This window comes from Thermochaetoides thermophila (genome assembly GCF_000221225.1).
Source record: "Thermochaetoides thermophila DSM 1495 unplaced genomic scaffold scf7180000011820, whole genome shotgun sequence".
In the NCBI taxonomy this organism is placed as follows: domain Eukaryota; kingdom Fungi; phylum Ascomycota; class Sordariomycetes; order Sordariales; family Chaetomiaceae; genus Thermochaetoides; species Thermochaetoides thermophila.
In genome coordinates this window covers 633,906-650,686 of record NW_006383036.1, presented here as the reverse complement: position 1 = coordinate 650,686, position 16,781 = coordinate 633,906, and the positions used below count along the sequence as shown (strand labels likewise).

General features: G+C 53.7%; 4 protein-coding genes and 1 non-coding gene across 5 annotated transcripts; 3 read left to right on the top strand and 2 right to left on the bottom strand.

Moving 5' to 3' along the window:
- Positions 1-552: 552 nt before the first annotated feature.
- Positions 553-4,395, bottom strand: CTHT_0051850 (uncharacterized protein; the record flags this gene model as incomplete). Its single annotated transcript, XM_006695462.1, has 1 exon — positions 553-4,395. The coding sequence occupies one exon, from the start codon at positions 4,393-4,395 to the stop codon at positions 553-555; it is 3,843 nt and encodes a 1,280-aa protein (XP_006695525.1).
- A 1,894-nt stretch (positions 4,396-6,289) lies between these two features.
- On the top strand, positions 6,290-6,381 carry CTHT_0051840. Its single transcript is given in 2 exon segments — positions 6,290-6,327; positions 6,344-6,381. It is a non-coding gene; the product is annotated as a tRNA-Pro (tRNA).
- Positions 6,382-8,572: 2,191 nt separating this feature from the next.
- Positions 8,573-9,440, top strand: CTHT_0051830 (uncharacterized protein; the record flags this gene model as incomplete). Its single annotated transcript, XM_006695461.1, has 2 exons — positions 8,573-8,844; positions 9,044-9,440. 2 exons carry the CDS (start codon positions 8,573-8,575, stop codon positions 9,438-9,440), a joined length of 669 nt encoding a protein of 222 aa, XP_006695524.1.
- Positions 9,441-12,319: 2,879 nt separating this feature from the next.
- On the top strand, positions 12,320-13,192 carry CTHT_0051820 (uncharacterized protein; the record flags this gene model as incomplete). Its single annotated transcript, XM_006695460.1, has 1 exon — positions 12,320-13,192. One exon carries the CDS (start codon positions 12,320-12,322, stop codon positions 13,190-13,192), a length of 873 nt encoding a protein of 290 aa, XP_006695523.1.
- A 2,126-nt stretch (positions 13,193-15,318) lies between these two features.
- CTHT_0051810 (putative cytochrome b5 protein) lies at positions 15,319-15,918 on the bottom strand (the record flags this gene model as incomplete). Its single annotated transcript, XM_006695459.1, has 2 exons — positions 15,319-15,476; positions 15,822-15,918. 2 exons carry the CDS (start codon positions 15,916-15,918, stop codon positions 15,319-15,321), a joined length of 255 nt encoding a protein of 84 aa, XP_006695522.1.
- Between the last annotated feature and the right edge of the window lie 863 nt (positions 15,919-16,781).

The window sequence follows — 16,781 nt, the reverse complement described above, 5'->3', positions numbered from 1 at the left end:
AACAAGCGCATCGTCCCAACTCGCTGTGTATCTTCAGAAGTAGGCAAGGTTGCCCCATCCTACCCCTTACATTCATCAAACATGTTCATAACAATCGTCAAGCTCATATACATTCATAAATAGAATATCATCCCAATCCCTTCCATCCCATTGAGAGATCCCATACCATCCATATATATCCATCCCATACGTTCCATGTCATGCCCAATCATTGCATGTACTCATTCATGAGAAATCATCATCCATCATGATCATCCATGAGTTAGTTCATGAGGGGTCAGATCATAAAAGAGAAGAAGAAAAGGGGGCATAATAAAGGAGATGATGAAACAAACAAACAAACAAACGAAAAAAAAAAAACAACGGCAGGTAAGGTCAGAGACTTGGAAAGTTGTCGTACTCCACCCAAGCTGGGTCTCTTCCAAGTCTGTACACCTCGTCAGGCAGCAACACCCAACCGGCCGGTGACTGACAAGCAAAGCCTGACTGATAAGCTTTAGAAAGACAAGCCTCAGCGGCTCAGTCCGACTCAGCATCCGACTCTCGCGGTTCCTACCGACGAAGAGAACCATGATTCCTTGCCAACCTTGCGCGCTGGTACTCTTGTTTTCGCTGCTGCCATGCCTGCTCTGGATTCGGAAGCGGCTGCTCCTGATGATATTCGGCTTGACGGTGCTCGACCTGACGTTGCGCGACAACTCGGTCCTCACTCCGGTGAGCATATTGCGCTTGTTGTTGAGGTCGTTGGGTGGGCTGCTGAAGCGGTTTCCGGGGTTGATGAGGTTGGGGAGGAGGCTGCTCTAGAAGCTGCTGCTGCTGCGACTGCACCTCCAACCTCCTGCTACTCCCCGACCGAATCACCTCCTTAACTCCATCTCTAACATCCTTCGGCCCGCTAATCATCTTCCTCAGCTCCTCTGACCTTTTCTCCCGCCTCCTCTCACTCAGCCGTCGCGACAAGTTAATCCTATCCCCCAACGAAGGCAGCAACCCGCCGCTGCCATTGCCATTCTCGACAGCACCATACCCATTGCCGTTGCCAACTCCAACTCCAACTCTGTTGTTAAACTCCCTCTCCTGCCTGCCTGTCCGCGACCTAGACCTCGCCCTCCCCGAACCCGCGCTCAGACTCAACGACCGCCACAACTTCGACGAGACACTCTCCCCAGCACGCTGGGCCTGCTGCAGCGGCGCTCCCGGAGCCGTATACGGACGCGGAAGCACCCCAAGCGCAATAGCAGGCTCATCCTGTTGGGGCAGCGGTGCCGTCAAATCATCCTGCTTCTCCAGGCTGCTGCGGTAGCGGATGACGCGGAGATTGCCCGAGGGCGTGCGACGGATCGTGCGGCGGTCGACGTAAGCCTCCTCGCCGTCCTCGTGCGACTCACTAACGTAGGAATCAACCTCGTCCTTGTCATCGTCGCGGATGGGAAGGATGGCAAAAGTCTTCTTGAGCTTCTTGCTCAGGCTGCGGTTCCGGGTAGGAGGGTTGCGGGGGCGGTGGGTGTGGGAGGGGCGCTCGTCGGCTGGGTAGTAATCCTCTTCGTCCTCGTACTCGTCCTCGTACTCGTCCTCGTAATCCTCGACATAGGTCGGCCTCCAGTGCGGGTGCAGACGAGTCTCGTCTTGGACATCGTCGGCGGTTGCGCGCCGCCTGATGTGCGGGGGCTTCTCGTCGTCTACCCAGGAATCGTGCTTGCGGCCGCGAAGGGAGAAGGCTCGAGCGAGAAGACTCGGGCCCGAGTCCGACTTGCTGCGGCGACCACGAGTGCCGAGGGTTTTCTTGAGAAGCGAAAGACCGCGCTTCGGCTTGTCGGCGGTTATTTCGTAGAAGTTGCCGATCTGGCGCTCCCGCTCTGTGGTGGTCGTCATGCCGGAGGGCGTGGCGGGTATGAGGTTGAGGGCCGGGGGCTTGGGCGGCGCCCGGGGATTGCAGAGAGGCGAGTCGACGTCGTTGACAGAGAACTGCCGGGGAGGCGTCATGGGCAAGAAGTCATCATCTACCTCCTGCTTTGCCTCAGAAGGCCTAGCCGAGTTGTCGACAAGCACAATCGACTTGCTCTGATGCGGATAGATGTTGACAGCCATGGCTTCGGTCACCTCCGCTTGACAGGACCCCGTGGTATCCACAGACACGACCGAAAACGGCGTGTTCTGCACGGCTAGATGCTTGTCGTCAAGGAATGGGTCCTCCAGACGGGTTTCGAGAACGTAGCCATTGGTGCTACGCGCATCCTGCTCGTCAATCTGCACGGCCTTGCCCTTGTCCTTGCGCGGGACTTCCTTAGCTGGCTGTGCCTCCTTACGAGCAGCCCCGCTTGTAGAAGGCAGCGGGCGGCTGTAGAGCCTATCCAGCTCCCGGCTAGCCTCCTGCAGGGCACGATGCGCCTGCTGCACCTGGAACAGGTTCTGAGCCTTGACGCTCTCGGCAGTCATGGAGTTCGCCCTCGACGGGTTGCGGCTGGTCGGGGCAGAGAGCGACGACGACCGCTTAGGGATCACGGGTGGATAGTCCATGGTGCGCTCGTCTCCAGGGCGGGATCCGTCCGACTCGGAGTAGGCCCGAGTGCGCCGACGGGGACGCGAGCTCGCTGTGGTCCGGGAACCGTCACTGCTTTCGGACCACCCTTGGCTGGTCGAGCCGACAGATGAGCGGCGCTCGGGGATCACGACGACCGGGACACCACCGCTGTTCCATACTTCGCGGCGAGCCTTGTGGCTGGCGAGAGAGCTCGTAGTGGCGGTTGAGAGCTGAGAATCACGTAGCTGGTGAAGCGGTCGTCCACGCGACTCTTCGCTGGTTGTCGTCAACTGACTATTTCGAAGAGAATCCCCCCGCCCGATCGAGCGCAGTGATCGCCTGTGCGACTCTTGCGCGGTCGTCGAGAGCTGACTGTCCCATCCAGAGTCGCTCAGCTTGGCCGGAGCGCGAGCTCTTGATTCGTCGGTCGTGGTCGAGGTTTGGCTAACCTTGGCAGGACTACCGGGCTTGCTTGAGTGAAGCGACTGGGGCTGCGATTCCTCGGTTGTCGTTGTCGCTGCCGATGTGGTTGCCGATACTTGAGAATCCCTTGCAGGCCCCAGTTTACTAGCAACATGAGACGAAACTCGCGACTCTTCAGTAGTCGTCGTGGTTGTCGATGTCCGACTATCCCTCTCAGTATCGCTCCACTTGGTGTGAACCGACCGACTACTCTCGGTCTTTGGTCCCTCAGAAGGCGAATCAGACCCAGAATCGCGCAGCGTGCTGTGCTTCTTCACGTGGCGCAGCGTCCTCCTGCGCTGAGGGACATTCGGCTCGATGAGGATGGCCTCAACGACCGTGGACGCAGTCGAGCGACTCGACATGACGGACGAGCGCCTGTGATCGGTGCTGCTGGACGTTTCCGACGCAGTAATCCTGCTGGCCGGGTCGGACACGACTCTGCGCGAGGAAGAGACGGGGCTCTCCTGCAACGGCATAGAGCGGGCAGGATTTGTCGCGTTGGCGGCCTTACCAGCGTCTTCGGTGCCTTCCTGGTTTGCTCCGGTAGTCGAGGGTGTTGGTCGCCGTTTTCTCACACTAACATTCCTTGAGACGCTTAACTGTCGGTCCAAGCTCTCGTTGCTGCTGCTGCCTGCCACATCAACCCCGCCATCGCTGGTCTCGCTGGTGCCCAGTGCTGCCTTGGGCGTTCTTTTTCCATCGGAACTCGACTCGCCCACGCCCAGGCCAGCACCACGAGACTCTTCACTTTCCCCGACCTGCCGAACGGTACTTTGCGACGTCTGCGTCGACATCAGAATAGGCCGCAGAGCATCGTCCTCCGTGAAGGAATGGTTCTCGAGGGCCGTCGCAAACGACTCCTCGGTCGTCGCCTTCGACAGCATCCGATCTATGGCCGCCGGACGAGGCTGGCTCGAGTGCGCGGCCCTACCTGGAGGCGCACGGTCGGGAGTGAGATTGGGGGTCGGCAGCGTCTGCTGGCTGTTGTTAAGAGGGGTCGCGGGAGACGTTAGGTCAATCTTCTCCGCACTACGCAACAGAGGCGCGCCGCCCTGATGAGGGACATCGAGGACCTGGCTGGCCGAGGAGGTCCGCGAGTGCACTGGCGGCGTCGGCGGCGGCGCTGGGCCGCTCGAAACGCGTCGCGGATGTTGGGGGCGGTATACGCTCGGCGACGCCCGCAAAGGCAGCTCGCCCGAGAGCTCGTACGCATGTGACGAGTACGGCGAGCGGGCGCGAGGAAAGTAGCAGTCGTCCCTCCTCGGATGCGGCAGCACTTTGTGCTTCTTGAACATGACCCGCGGTTGGCTGCTGCTGCTGCTGGTGTCGGGACGGGCCGTGTCGACAAAGGACATGCTGACAGGAGATGAGCCCATCTTGGGCAGCACCACCGTGACGTCGCTCGTCATGGCGGCTCTTGGAGAGGACTAACTTTTCCAGGACGAGGCAATCTATCTATCTAGAGTCGAAGGACGTCAAAGGCTGCGCATGTTGTCGTGGCGGAGCAATGCAGAAGAACCAGAGACGGCGGCCCGGCGACAGGATGCGCGGGGGCTCTGCACGCAGCAGCACGAAATATCTGTAAGGCTGCACGGGATGCCAGTAAAGAAGCAGGCGACAAACGAGGTTACAGGGCAGAGATGGACGTCAAGCCCAAAGGGCAGTGCCAGACCAGAGCCAGAGCCACAGCCAGTCAGAAAGACAGAGCGAGCGAGTCACGACGGCGACATGGACGAGAGGACAGGCCAGGAAGTTGGGACAATGTGAGACATCGACAAGTGGCCACGGGCCGCGGGGATGGTGCGCTGGATGTCCACAGAAGCTCGAAAGTCAGGGTCCTCAGGGGACAAGGGACAGGTGGCAGGCGGCTTTGTTGTCAAAAGGATGAGCAGGGTCAACAACTCATGCTGCTCGTTGCTGGACCTGCTCGCTGTTTCGCGCTCGCACTGCTGCTGGTGCTGGTGCTGGTGTGGCGGGAAGAGGCCCGCTCTGTGTGCGGTGTCTGCAGTCTACGGAGCCAACGTCGTTGAGTGGTTGGGGTCAGGGTCAGGGTCAGGGTCGGGGTCGGAGTCGGAATGGCTGGCGTGGTTGGCGATGATGCGTGATGCGGTCCGTCTCCAGGACGGCGACCAGGGTCAGCACGGTGAGGTGAGCTGTCTGGGCTTTTTTTTTTTTTGGTTAAGAAGTGAAAAAAAAAAAAGATTCACAGGCTTTTTGAGAACACGACGACAATGTCTCTGGCAGTACGAGCACGGATTACCCGTGAGGGGGGCACGCCGACGAGGGGCACAGCAAGCAAATCAAGACGCCTCAAGACAAAGGCATGAATGAACTTCAAGAGAAATCGAGCTTGCGAGCGCAAAAAATCGCACACAACAGCAGCGGAGACGCCGCGAGAGCTGCTGCAGCGTGGGCCTGACACAAAGCGCACGAAAACGGACCTGAGTCCACCAAACTCCTGAATGCCCTGCCTCCTTCCTGCGACTCGTCCACTCCAGAAAGGTCCACGAGATCAAAGCAGCCAGTCGGCAGGAGCAATGGAGGTCGGTCGCCGCACCACCGTAGCGTTGCGGCCTGCCATTGGTCGGAACGAGGTTAGGAAGGTGGGAGGCCAGGCGGCACTGGAAGGAGCAAAAGAAGATAAGCCCTACATCGACCGGACCCGCTCTGCTGCATTAGCCTGCTTTTGCTGGCAGTGCCGCGCTAGCTGCATACGAGTATGCGTCTATCAGGGGCATATCGTACGGGCGGGGCCAATCACCGCTCGGTACACCTTCGGCAGCTGCATCCGAATCGGGTCTCGAGAGCGCTCCTTCTTGCAGAAGTCTGCCTAGCAGGGCAGCGAGCACTCGAGCAAGTGCAACTGCAGATTCGAGACAGTGCGACTTTTTGGGCTTCGAATCAGCATTCCAGAAGTCCGAAGTTGGGGGGACTCGACTGACCATTCACATTGTGGTCGTGAGTTGGTTGGTTGGTCGAGCCGTCGAGAATCTTATCGGCTCGTCTTGGATGAGGAAGCTGTTCCGTCACAAAAGATTCGAGTTTTGGTCCCCATCAGTGTGACTCGAGCTTGTACCAGCGAACCCTTGTGCCGGTTAAGCTTTTTCTTTGATTTTCTTTGTATCTTCCATCCAATGAAAACAATGAATAATACACTTACAGCCCGACTCGACGTAATATGTCCCAACCCGACTCAACCCAAGTCAACCACCTCCCAAGGCAATATCCCACACACACTCCGTACGTCATCAACCCACTTTCGGACCGCTCACTCCAACAAGAATCCACAGCATTTGGTTTTCAGGGCCGCTGGTCTAGTGGTATGATTCTCGCTTAGGGTCCACCCTACAAGCAGTGCTTGCGAGAGGTCCCGGGTTCGATCCCCGGGTGGCCCCCAAGTGTTCGTCAAGTGTCGAAAGACACTGAGCAAATCTTTTATTGTTTGCAACTTGCACTTTTTTTTTTCTCAAGGCTTCATTCCCCCAGCTAGGAGCTTTGGAAAAGAAAAAGGCCGCTCAGCTTTCCGGTTCAGCTGGTAGCTCAGGAGAGACCCAAGTTGGGCTCCAACGTCATGTAATGGCTGAAAACTTCAGGTTTATTTCCTCCGCTGTAAGCACTCGTGGCTGGCGACGCTTTTTGTTGCGATTTTGCTGCTGTTTATTGCACATCGAGGGGCAGTTCCAAGCTGGCGGTTTGGCTCACGTTGGGCGGGGAAGGATCTGTCAGTTCAGGCTAGGGTTAGGGGACTTGCCTCAGCAAGGGTTCCTTTTAACCCAAACCTAAGCTTCAAAGTTCCTTTGACAGTTCCGTCAACTTCACCTCGGGCCCGGAAACGCATTCACAACTCAGCAGCAAGCCGACAAAGAACATATATCAATTTTCAGCAGCGGTTTTGAGACAATGACATTGACAGTCGCGGTTCGACACAGCCGGGGTCAACAGCCGACCCTTACTTCCCACGCTCCCATCAAGTCCTCGCTGCAACCACTCACCACAGGGCGGAGGCCGGCTCTTTGCATCGGAATCACCAAGTAGCAACCCATGAGAGGAGTCTGAAAAAAAAAAGGCAAAAGCTGCACACTTCCGTCGCCCCCGGGTTGCCGCAGACGCGGTGCTACCCAGAGCCCTACCCGCGTCGGCACTCGCCTTCACAACCTTAGTACTCTCCCGAGACACCGAGATTTCTCGGCGATTCCCCAGCTTGTGGTCAGCTCTTGGGCTTGCCGGTATCTTTCCGGAAACGGTCTGTTCGGGGAAAGGAGGGCAAATATGAGATTCGGCGGTTCATCATGCCAGCCCGTTTACTTTTGAGAGCCTGCCGAACCCGGCCTGGAGGATGACATAATAACCTTGAGGGAGACAATGGAGCTCCTTCGATTGTATGCTGGTAGATGTTTGCAAATTCGGGAGCGAGATTGCTGAAGCTCTTCGCCTGGTAGCCATTACCGTTCTGGGATGAGAGCACGCCATCTATGGCTATCCTCTACTGGGCCTCCCAGCAACGCTGTAGGCAGGCAGGTAGGTTTGGAGATGACATCACGGGGAAAGCAAGAGGTGAGGAAATTCAGGTAGGTACGTTGGGTGGAGACTTGGAAGTAGAGCTGTGTATAAAGTCTCGATGTAGAAATGTCGATGATTGTGGGCCGCCGTCTTGTCATAGCCATAGCCAATCGCTTTCTTGCCATTGTACTCTCTCCTTCGTTGGCATACGCTTCTTCCCTCACGTCTACCTCGACTGAGTCGAGGACCAGAACGAGGGCTTCCAGGGGGCCGACGAACATCAACACCAGTCCAGCAGTTGAGGCCCGCATACCAGTACCGGGACGAAGATTATCTCTAACGCGGAGACCAAAGATCATTCCCAAGCACCTACACCCACACATTGACAGTAACGTCTTCGGCAAAGTCGTGGCATCATCATCGTGATCATCACCTGTATGGGCCAAGGACTAAGCCGAAGCCGACTAAGACGGAGATGGTTGTAGTGCCAGTGGTTACGACGAGGAAGGGACTAAGGAGGATGGAGGGAGGTGTGGTTGGGGCTTCGGCTGTTGCAGCTCTCTTCTAAGGGAATGGGTTGGGATTTGGGGCTCAAGTTCTGTGTCTTCTGTTTTCAGGCCTGGACAACTTTTTTTTGTATTAAATCTATTAAATATGGGGAAGGCAATCATTGTGGAGGAGGAGGATTGTAGCAGGTTTTCATTGCAGGACGAAGATAATGGGATCTGCTTGGGTAGGTTCTCCAGTGCTAGCGTCATATCTGAAAATTCAGTTCGCTTTCAGACTTTTAGTGCTGCTGACCTTCAAGGTCTACTTACCGGTCTCATTTACGAACGGACATGTTGACATGACCTGTGCGGATGATTGTCGATATCCTCTCGCTTCACGGCTGGCTTTTCTTCGAGGGTAGCCTTGCATGCCCAGGCAGAGACCTTATCGCTGAAATTACTCCACTTCACCACTTCACCTCGAGATCCATTCACTAACCAAGCCCTCACATCATCAACCTCAACTTTCAAGTATCGGAGTCTCACCAGCCGTTACAACCTACCTATCTGAACACTTACTCACAGACACATACCAAACATGTCTGAACCAAGCCCAAACCCAATCCTGTCTCTCCCTGATGTGCACACCGCATTCGCGGCCTTCCAAGACGACCCCTTGGTCCAAGCAGTAACTGCCTATGTCAAGGAATACATGAAGCGCTACGACGCCTCCCACAGCTGGGACCATGTCGAGCGCGTCGTGGCCATGGCGCATCATATTTACGAGCATTCCCCACATGAGTTAAAAAACAAGGCCGATCTTAGGACGGTGCATCTCGCGGCGCTGGTGCATGATGTTGGGGATCATAAGTGCGTTTCTTTTCCTATGCAACAGATTTCTTTTCTTTTCTTTTCTTTTCTTTTCTTTTCTTTTCTTTTTTTTTGTCTTCTTTATGACTTACACCGTTACGCTCTCACTCCAGCTCCGGCTTGGGATTTGGGCTGTGTCTGAGGGGAGGTGGCGGTTATGATATTTGTGTGGGCTGTTGTTGGGCTAACGTGGTTTTAGGTACCGCAAACCAGAAGAACCTCTCCTCCCCCTGTCAGAACTTCTCCCCCAGATCACATCTCCCATCCCTTTCCCAGCAGATCTAGCTCAGAAACTTCAAACTATTATCCCGGCTATAAGCTACACTCACGAAACCCGCCATCCTTCCCAAACTCTCTCCCTGATAATACAACATCCCGAACTAGCCATAGTTCAAGACGCGGACCGGCTCGACGCAATGGGTGCGGTGGGAATAGGGAGGATGTTTACTTACGGGGATGCTAGAGGCAACTCTGATGGGAAAGGGAGGAGTCTTGCTGAGACAATGAAGCATTTGGACGAGAAATTGCTGAAGCTTGAGGGGATGATGAAGACTGATGTGGGGAAGGAGGTTGCGAGAGTGAGGGGGAGAGGTTGAGGGTTTTTAGGAAGTGGTGGGTTGAAGAGGCTGGGATGGAGGAGGAGGAGGAGGAGGAGGAGGAGGAAGAAGGAGGAAGAAGGGAGTCGGTAGTGAAAGGGGAAAAAAGGGGGGGTTCTATACTTTGGGAGGATAGAGAGGGATGGTTTTGAAAAGGGGAGAGACAAGACTAGGGGTTAAGGAGGTTGAATGGGCGAATGAGAGTATGGGAAGAAGCAAGTTGGCCAAGAGGGGGGGGGGGCCACTTAGACGGGTCCTTGATTGTCAACCTATTATGAGTCCGATCAGAGCCGTTACCGATTTCCGACAGATGAAGTGAACCTTGAGCGAACTTAAAACAAGCTCTAAACTACTGTCTTATCGCCAACACGTCTGTCACCGGCAGAATGGTTTAACGAAATCAGACATCAACACACACGCGGCTGTGCCACGAGAGGGCATGATGATCCGGGTACATGAACTTGTGGCTTGAAATTTCCAGACATTGATGTCCTTCGCGAAGGGTTTATTGAGATGAACATGAGATCTTTAACCAGAACAAAAAGAAAACCTTGCCATATATCTGAGGTTTTTGAGCTGTCTACACTGCCTTTGTTTTGGAACCTCGAGCTTTTGCTGTGATGTATGATAACCAGGTATACTCTGAAGCATGCTTCGTATGTCAACCGATCATGGCCAACCATAATTCAGACAATAAGCCAGAAACCTCTTCCCCGGGTCTGACATCCTGAACAAATCACACCGGCTGAACCGTCATCAAGCATCGAGCCCCTCATGTCAAGCTCTGCCAAGGCCTAGATTGCCACCCTTGCATTTGTTGGCAGCCCAGATGCAGATTGACGCCGACAAGGGTGGCTATCCCTTGTACGGACGATATCGGATTGACATGACCTCCGCACCAAGACGGAGGAGCAAGGATATTCGGACGTAGAAGGGCCCGAACATATGCACTATGGTAGTTGGCTTCATCCACCTGAATGTTGGTATGTAGCATATAATTTTTGGTGCTGTAGGATCTCTAGAATAGACCAGCTGACAGTCATACATACATACTTACTTACCGTTGCCGCCGGAGCTACTGCGTAGCTATGTAAGCTGCAAAGCTGCATGCATTAGATCAACCACTACCATTACGATTCAGCGGGTTGTAGTGTTGCATATAGTCTTTCGGACTTTGCATCCTATGCAGCTGAAGTCTGTCCGGTCCGAAAAGGTCACGGAGGATGACACTGTTGCTGAGGGAAGGGGAAGGGGGGGGGAAGGTCAACGTAGTTGAAGCGGGGAAGGGCAGTCGCACTGAAATGGATGGTCGTTTAGAGAACCATGCAGACAGAGATCGGACGGCAGGAGGATTGAATGAATGTCACTGGCTGGGATGTTGTGTAACAGGCTGACCGCCTTCACTTGACCTTGACTTGATTATCCCATTAGGGTTCAAAGAGGGGGTTGAGATGCCCGTTAGGGTTCCGTCATTATCAGGGTGTACAAGTTACGTAGTGTAGAAATGAAGGGTACCTGGTGGCTGTAGTAGAACAAGATATGAAATCCCAATGGTTCTTGTCCAGCATTGGTATAGTTCGTGAAGGCGTGATCATAATGATATTGAAGTGGTGTGCCCGGGAAAGGGGAAGTAGCCTGTTATGCGGCCCAGGCCATGTTGCCACTTGATTCTGTGGAACTCGAGATTGTGACCCCTGACAAGCCAGGGAATTCGACCTGTAACTGTAAAAGTTTGTCATCATTTGTTTGCTAAAGTTGAGGCTCTTAATCGGTTTTTCTGTCTTCTTCGTGCTGTCTCATACGACACTTCAACCGGGTCCAAATGGCCAACCACCCGTGCGAGAAGTTAGCGGTTTTTGACAAGCTGAAGGGAAATCTTGACAGCTCGCAAAAAAAAAAAAAAAAAAAAAAAAAAAAAAAACTAGGATTCTGTGGCGGGAGAATACAGCAAAACTATTGGCGGCTGGCGACGGCGTGCATGAAGTATTGTCGACAGAGATTGATGACAGAGCATCTGAAGAGGCAAGAAGGCGCACCAGGCTCACAGTGTGATGAAGTCGACGGAGCGGGGTTAAGAGCCGGCTGGCTACCCATGATTGGCCAATGGCCTGTCGCATTTAGACGCCAGGCTAGTCCTAAAGAGGTTTAGCGTTTGTGATCGGCGGCGATCACCCAACCGTTGTGCGCGGGGCTGGTCTTGGCTTTAGCTTGACTTCAGCTTGGGTGGGCCATTTCTCTCTCTCTGTGCCGTGTGTATCGGTCTTGACTCTTTACTTTCTTAGAGTTTCCCACTGTTGAATCCCACTTGCTAGCCGCCCATCTTGCAGAATGCTGCATCAAGACTACACATGGTTATGAACCACCCATGCTCGGCCTGCCCAAAAATGGTAGGTTTGATGGTAGCTGGCTGATGCTGGCTGACTGCGAGTGCTGGGAAATTCCGTACGACGGCAGAATGATTCCCCTCTGTGTCCGGTGAGGTGGGCCATACCGTATATAAAAGCCATCTGTTTGCACCCTTCTTGTCCTTTTTCTCTCTTTTCTCTGTAGCAAGCACTCAAGCTTCAACCAGCTGTGTTTTTGTTCGTCTTTTTTTTTCCGTTTTCCTCTTACTCGTATACAGAGCTGTGCTCTGTTCCATAATCTCCCCTAATACGAAAAAATATCACAATCTAAGGTGTAGCTTGCCGGTCTTGCTACTCCTACTCCATACACGCCTAATTCACTTCTGCTCTCAAAAACACACTGGTTAATCGTACTTGCTCGGCGCTCTTGACGCAGAGATTGATTGCTCTCGCAGACGCCTCCCCTCCCTAATCATCATCAGCATCGGTTCGGTCTGAGAACCAAAAAAAAAAAAAAAACAACCAAAAACCAAAATGTCGGCCATCCAGCTCTCCTTCTCTCTCCGCGTCTCCTCCGGTGTCAAGACCGTCCATCTCCTCGGCTCGTGGGACAACTACACCAACCAGCTTCCCCTGAGCAAGGACAAGTCCTCGTCCAAGGGCACTTGGAAGGGCACTTTCCGCTTCCAGCCTTCTGTCCTCCAGCCCGGTCAGCGCTACTGGTACTATTACATCATTGACGGCTACCACGTCGCCCATAACCCCAGCGAGGACTCCACCATCGAGCCGACTACCGGCCGTGCCCTCAACATCCTGGACGTTCCCGAGTCTTCCAAGTCTTCTTCCCGCACCTCCCGCGAGAGCACTGCCTCCTATAGCACCTCGGACCCCGGTGACGAGGAAATCGCCAAGGGCCGTCCGCTTTCTATCTCCCAGATCAAGGCCCCCCAGCCCGTCAACCCCAAGGCCGCCCGCCACATCCTCGACGCTGACTTCGACGAGGAGGAGCTCAGCGCCCACTTCGCTGCTGCTGCCCTCACTGATGACGACTGCTACTATCTGGACGAGTCCGACGAGGATGCCGTCTATCCGGGCTTCGACACCCCCAGAAGCCGCGCCTCGTCCGTCAGCAGCTCGCTTTCCTATCGCTCCGACTCGTCGGCTGGTCATTCGTCGGGCTACAGCACCCCGGCCTCCGAGTGCTCCTCTTGCATCTGCGAGCGCTACGGCATCACCCGTCGTGGCGAGCGCGTGCGTCTGGACTGTGGCGGCTCCCGCTGCTCATATGACGATTCTTGCTCGTCGTGCTCTGACTCTGAGCCGGAATACGTTGAGCGCAGCTCGCGCCGTCATGGTATTGTTGTGCGCCACTGCGTGATGCGTCGAGTTTTGCTTGAGGGGGGGTGATAGCCCTCGCGGGAAGAAGCCTTTTTTTGTTTCGCCGCTCTCAAAGAGCTCGAAGACTTGGGTCTTAAACGGTCCAAGCATGAGCTGAGCGAGGTTTTGGACGCCACAGGCAGTTCAACCTTATCTAGATCGAGTCCGTCCGTTAAAACTGAAAAGAGGACTGCCTAGCCAGTTCCACGGACGCAGAGAGACTCATGCCGTTCACTTTTTTGGTTGTTGAAAGATACAACTCTCACCCTAACCAGGGCGGTTGAGATGCCCGTTGCCAGGCCTGTCCTTCACCCTCTCGTGGCACGCCCTTCAAACCTCCGACACCAACAGCCTGGCTGTGAGATGGAAGTCAGCTGGTCTGGTCTTTGCTCCCTCAGCACAGTCTTGCGGTGTCAGGCTTGGGGCAGTTCCCGTCGGGACAGACTTTAGGAGTTGGGCTTGTCTCCCGCCCGTGCTTAGTCTCAGCGATACCGACCGTATGCTGCATCCGGCAGCGGCGGTGTTCTGTAATGTTTTAAACGTCAACGTTGTGGGATGTGACAATCTCATGCGTCTTTTTCACCGATCCGCTCAAGACAGTATCAATGTCTCAGACTATTGACGACAAGGTTGGGTGCTGGTTCCTCCTGGTGAGGACCAGTCCTGCTCGACATTATCGACCAATGAAGACGGTGTCTGATTGAAACTGTCTTCGGTTTGACAAACCCCTTGGGGCCAGCTGCGTACAGAAGTTGGTCTCACCAGAGGGGGGACATTTGGATGTCAAGTAATGGCATGGATTCTGGACTGTTAGAAAGGGTCACCAGCCAGCTTTGGATACCACGATGTCAAGTGGGCAGCATGAACGAGAGAAAGCCCAAGACAATGGTAGATTAGGTGGTTCATTCGAAGAACACCACAAAATAGTGGATCAGTCAATGAGGTTCATGTAGCTAGCATTGTGTGGGCTGCCTAATTGTTGGTGCTTTTCGCTGTCTGCTTGTTCTCGATCGTGTCAATGTGGTTTGGAACGGACCGGAGAGACAAAAAAAAGAAGCCAAGTTATTGCGATGAGTAGAGGACGGTTGAATCTATTTATCGTCATTAAATTGAGTGCGGTTTTGGATGTGTGAATGTGACTATGAATGCTCTCGTAGAGAAAAAAGACATGTATATCTTGCTTCAATGATCTATCCAATGCTCATTTCCGATCCTACACATACCCTACTCTCAGTACTGGAAACACGAGGATATATATGCTATCTTCCATCTTCTGAGCGAGCTGGATTCATTGATGATGATTCTTTTCGTCCGGGACCTCATTCTCTATGCCCGTCAAACTTTTTTTTTTTTTGTAATGTGCCATGATGAGCTCAGAACAATGCATCTTAATTTACAAATTTCCCAATTTTTTTATAATTACCTGCCTTTGCTTTCCAAAACTCATGGATGGGTAGACAGACGGAGAATCTTCCCATCCAGCTCGCACAAAATGGTAGCCGAGGAATTGACATATGGGGAAACTGATACGAGCCGTATGTTGGAGGTATGTGCAGCATGTCCACAAGTGATGGCGTCACATCCCTCGGGATCTCGGTCAAAGATTCTGCCATTGGGTGTGGAACCTTGATAGCCGATTCGTGGGGAAAGAGATCGGATACTGTGTAGAACAGTAACAGGATAAGCAAGCATATCAGAACTTGGGTGAGATCTGAGATCTTCCGGCTCCTGTAGAGAGGCCCAGTTGGTGGAGTTGGCTGCTGAGAGCTTCCTGAGCTGGATCAAGAAGCCCTGGAGATCATTTCGATCCCGTTCACCTCCAATATATATCCAAAATGAAGGAGCACCAATGACATGCACAGAGATGAGCAAAGCCAAAAAAAATGGGAGTAGGACGAAATGTTGACCATCAGCGGATATTCACCCTATGTCATTATTCTCTCTCTCTCCCCACTCCGTATCAATATACCACACATCCCCTCTCCTTACTCCACCATCACCTCCTCTAACACCCTTCCTCTCCCTTCCCCATGATAAACTGAAACACTCATCCGTGAAAACCGAGGAGTATCGAAAATGCATGCATCGTTGGCATTACAAACAAGAACCTGATAGACAGACAAACGGGAAAGAGAAGGTTGATTGTCGAGTTTGAATTAGAGCTTGGCCTCAGCCTTGACCTCGCCAACCTTCAGCTTGGGTCCGTACTTCTCGAGGACGTGCTTGCCGTGGTACTTCCAGAACTGCTTGGAGGCATCCTTGCCGGCGACGCGCTTCAGGATGCGGGAGCCGCCCGGGTGCTCGTCGAGGAACTCTGTTACAGGCTGATTAGTACCAGCAACTTATCCGCCGTGAAGGTTGATCGTCCAGTGAGATGATGGGGAAGTTGGGATGAACAGATGATGAAAGAAGTTGGAGTCCGAAGTGGATGTGCAGTGGACACGCCGCGCCACGAACGCCACCCAAGCGCCGCGGTTAGCCTCGGGATCCACGGGTGTATAGTTCCGCGCCTGCAAGACAGACCGCAGACCGCAGACCGTAGACCGCAAACCGTAGGCAAACTATCGCGATGAAGGCGCTCGCGGGTAATGTGTCGTCGTCGAAAGGGGGGGGAGGGGGGGGAAGAGGACTCGAAAGGAGGGAGGGCGACACAACGTACTGGTAACATCATAAACGCCGTTATCAACAATGATGTAGATCCCGTTCGCCTCGTCCTTGTGCTGGGCGACCTCGGCCTTGGTGAACTGCTTGGACATTTTGGCGGGTTGTGTTTGGTGTTTTGGTGTTGTTTCTGGGTGAAGCTTGTGATTCGATTGACGGGTTGATTAGATGTTCGCGATAGCGATTGGCTTTTGCCGTGGCAAGTCACTGGCCTTTATCTTGTCTTGGGAGAAGGTCGTCACCTCAGAACAGAAAGTCAGGCCCAGGATAAGGATAAGCCGTTAACTTATATCCAACCCAACGGAAAAGAGTTCGGATGAAGGAAACTTTAGTAATCCTCGAACGCCGAGTGGATAAAGTAGAGAAAAAGAAGCGGGCGCGATCTTAAAAGCCGGGGTCCAACTCCAACAGCCAGTTTCAGGCCCGTGCCTTGTGCCTTGGACCTCGGCTCAGTTGTCTGTCTGTCCGACACCATAGTTGGGGAAGTGGGGCTTGTCTGGCGCCAAGACTTCGCCTCAGCGTAGGCAGAGGAAGGGTTGGGGTTACAGTGCTCGTGATCTGGGCCAGCCTTGAGCCGAGCCGCCGCTCTATCCCCCGCATAAAAATAATGCGGGTTGAAGTTTGTGGCAGACGAACCGTTGGGCTGTGCTTCAGCCGTTGCTGCTGTGACGTGTTGTGCTCGGGGGTTGGATGAATCGGGAGATTTGTTGATTTCAGGGGCTGTTCTCCCCGTATACCATAAGACCATAAAGACATGTCTATACTTTAAAGACACTACATAATGATCACCCAAGATACAGACACAACACAGATCGCTTACTCTAAATAAGTACAAGACAAAAACAACAGAATGCCAACCCAATGCCGTTTACGCCAAGAAAAAACAATACACACACTTGTCCTCATCTCAGACCATCTCAGCACTTACCTACTTTCTCTCTCTCTCTCTCTCTCTCTT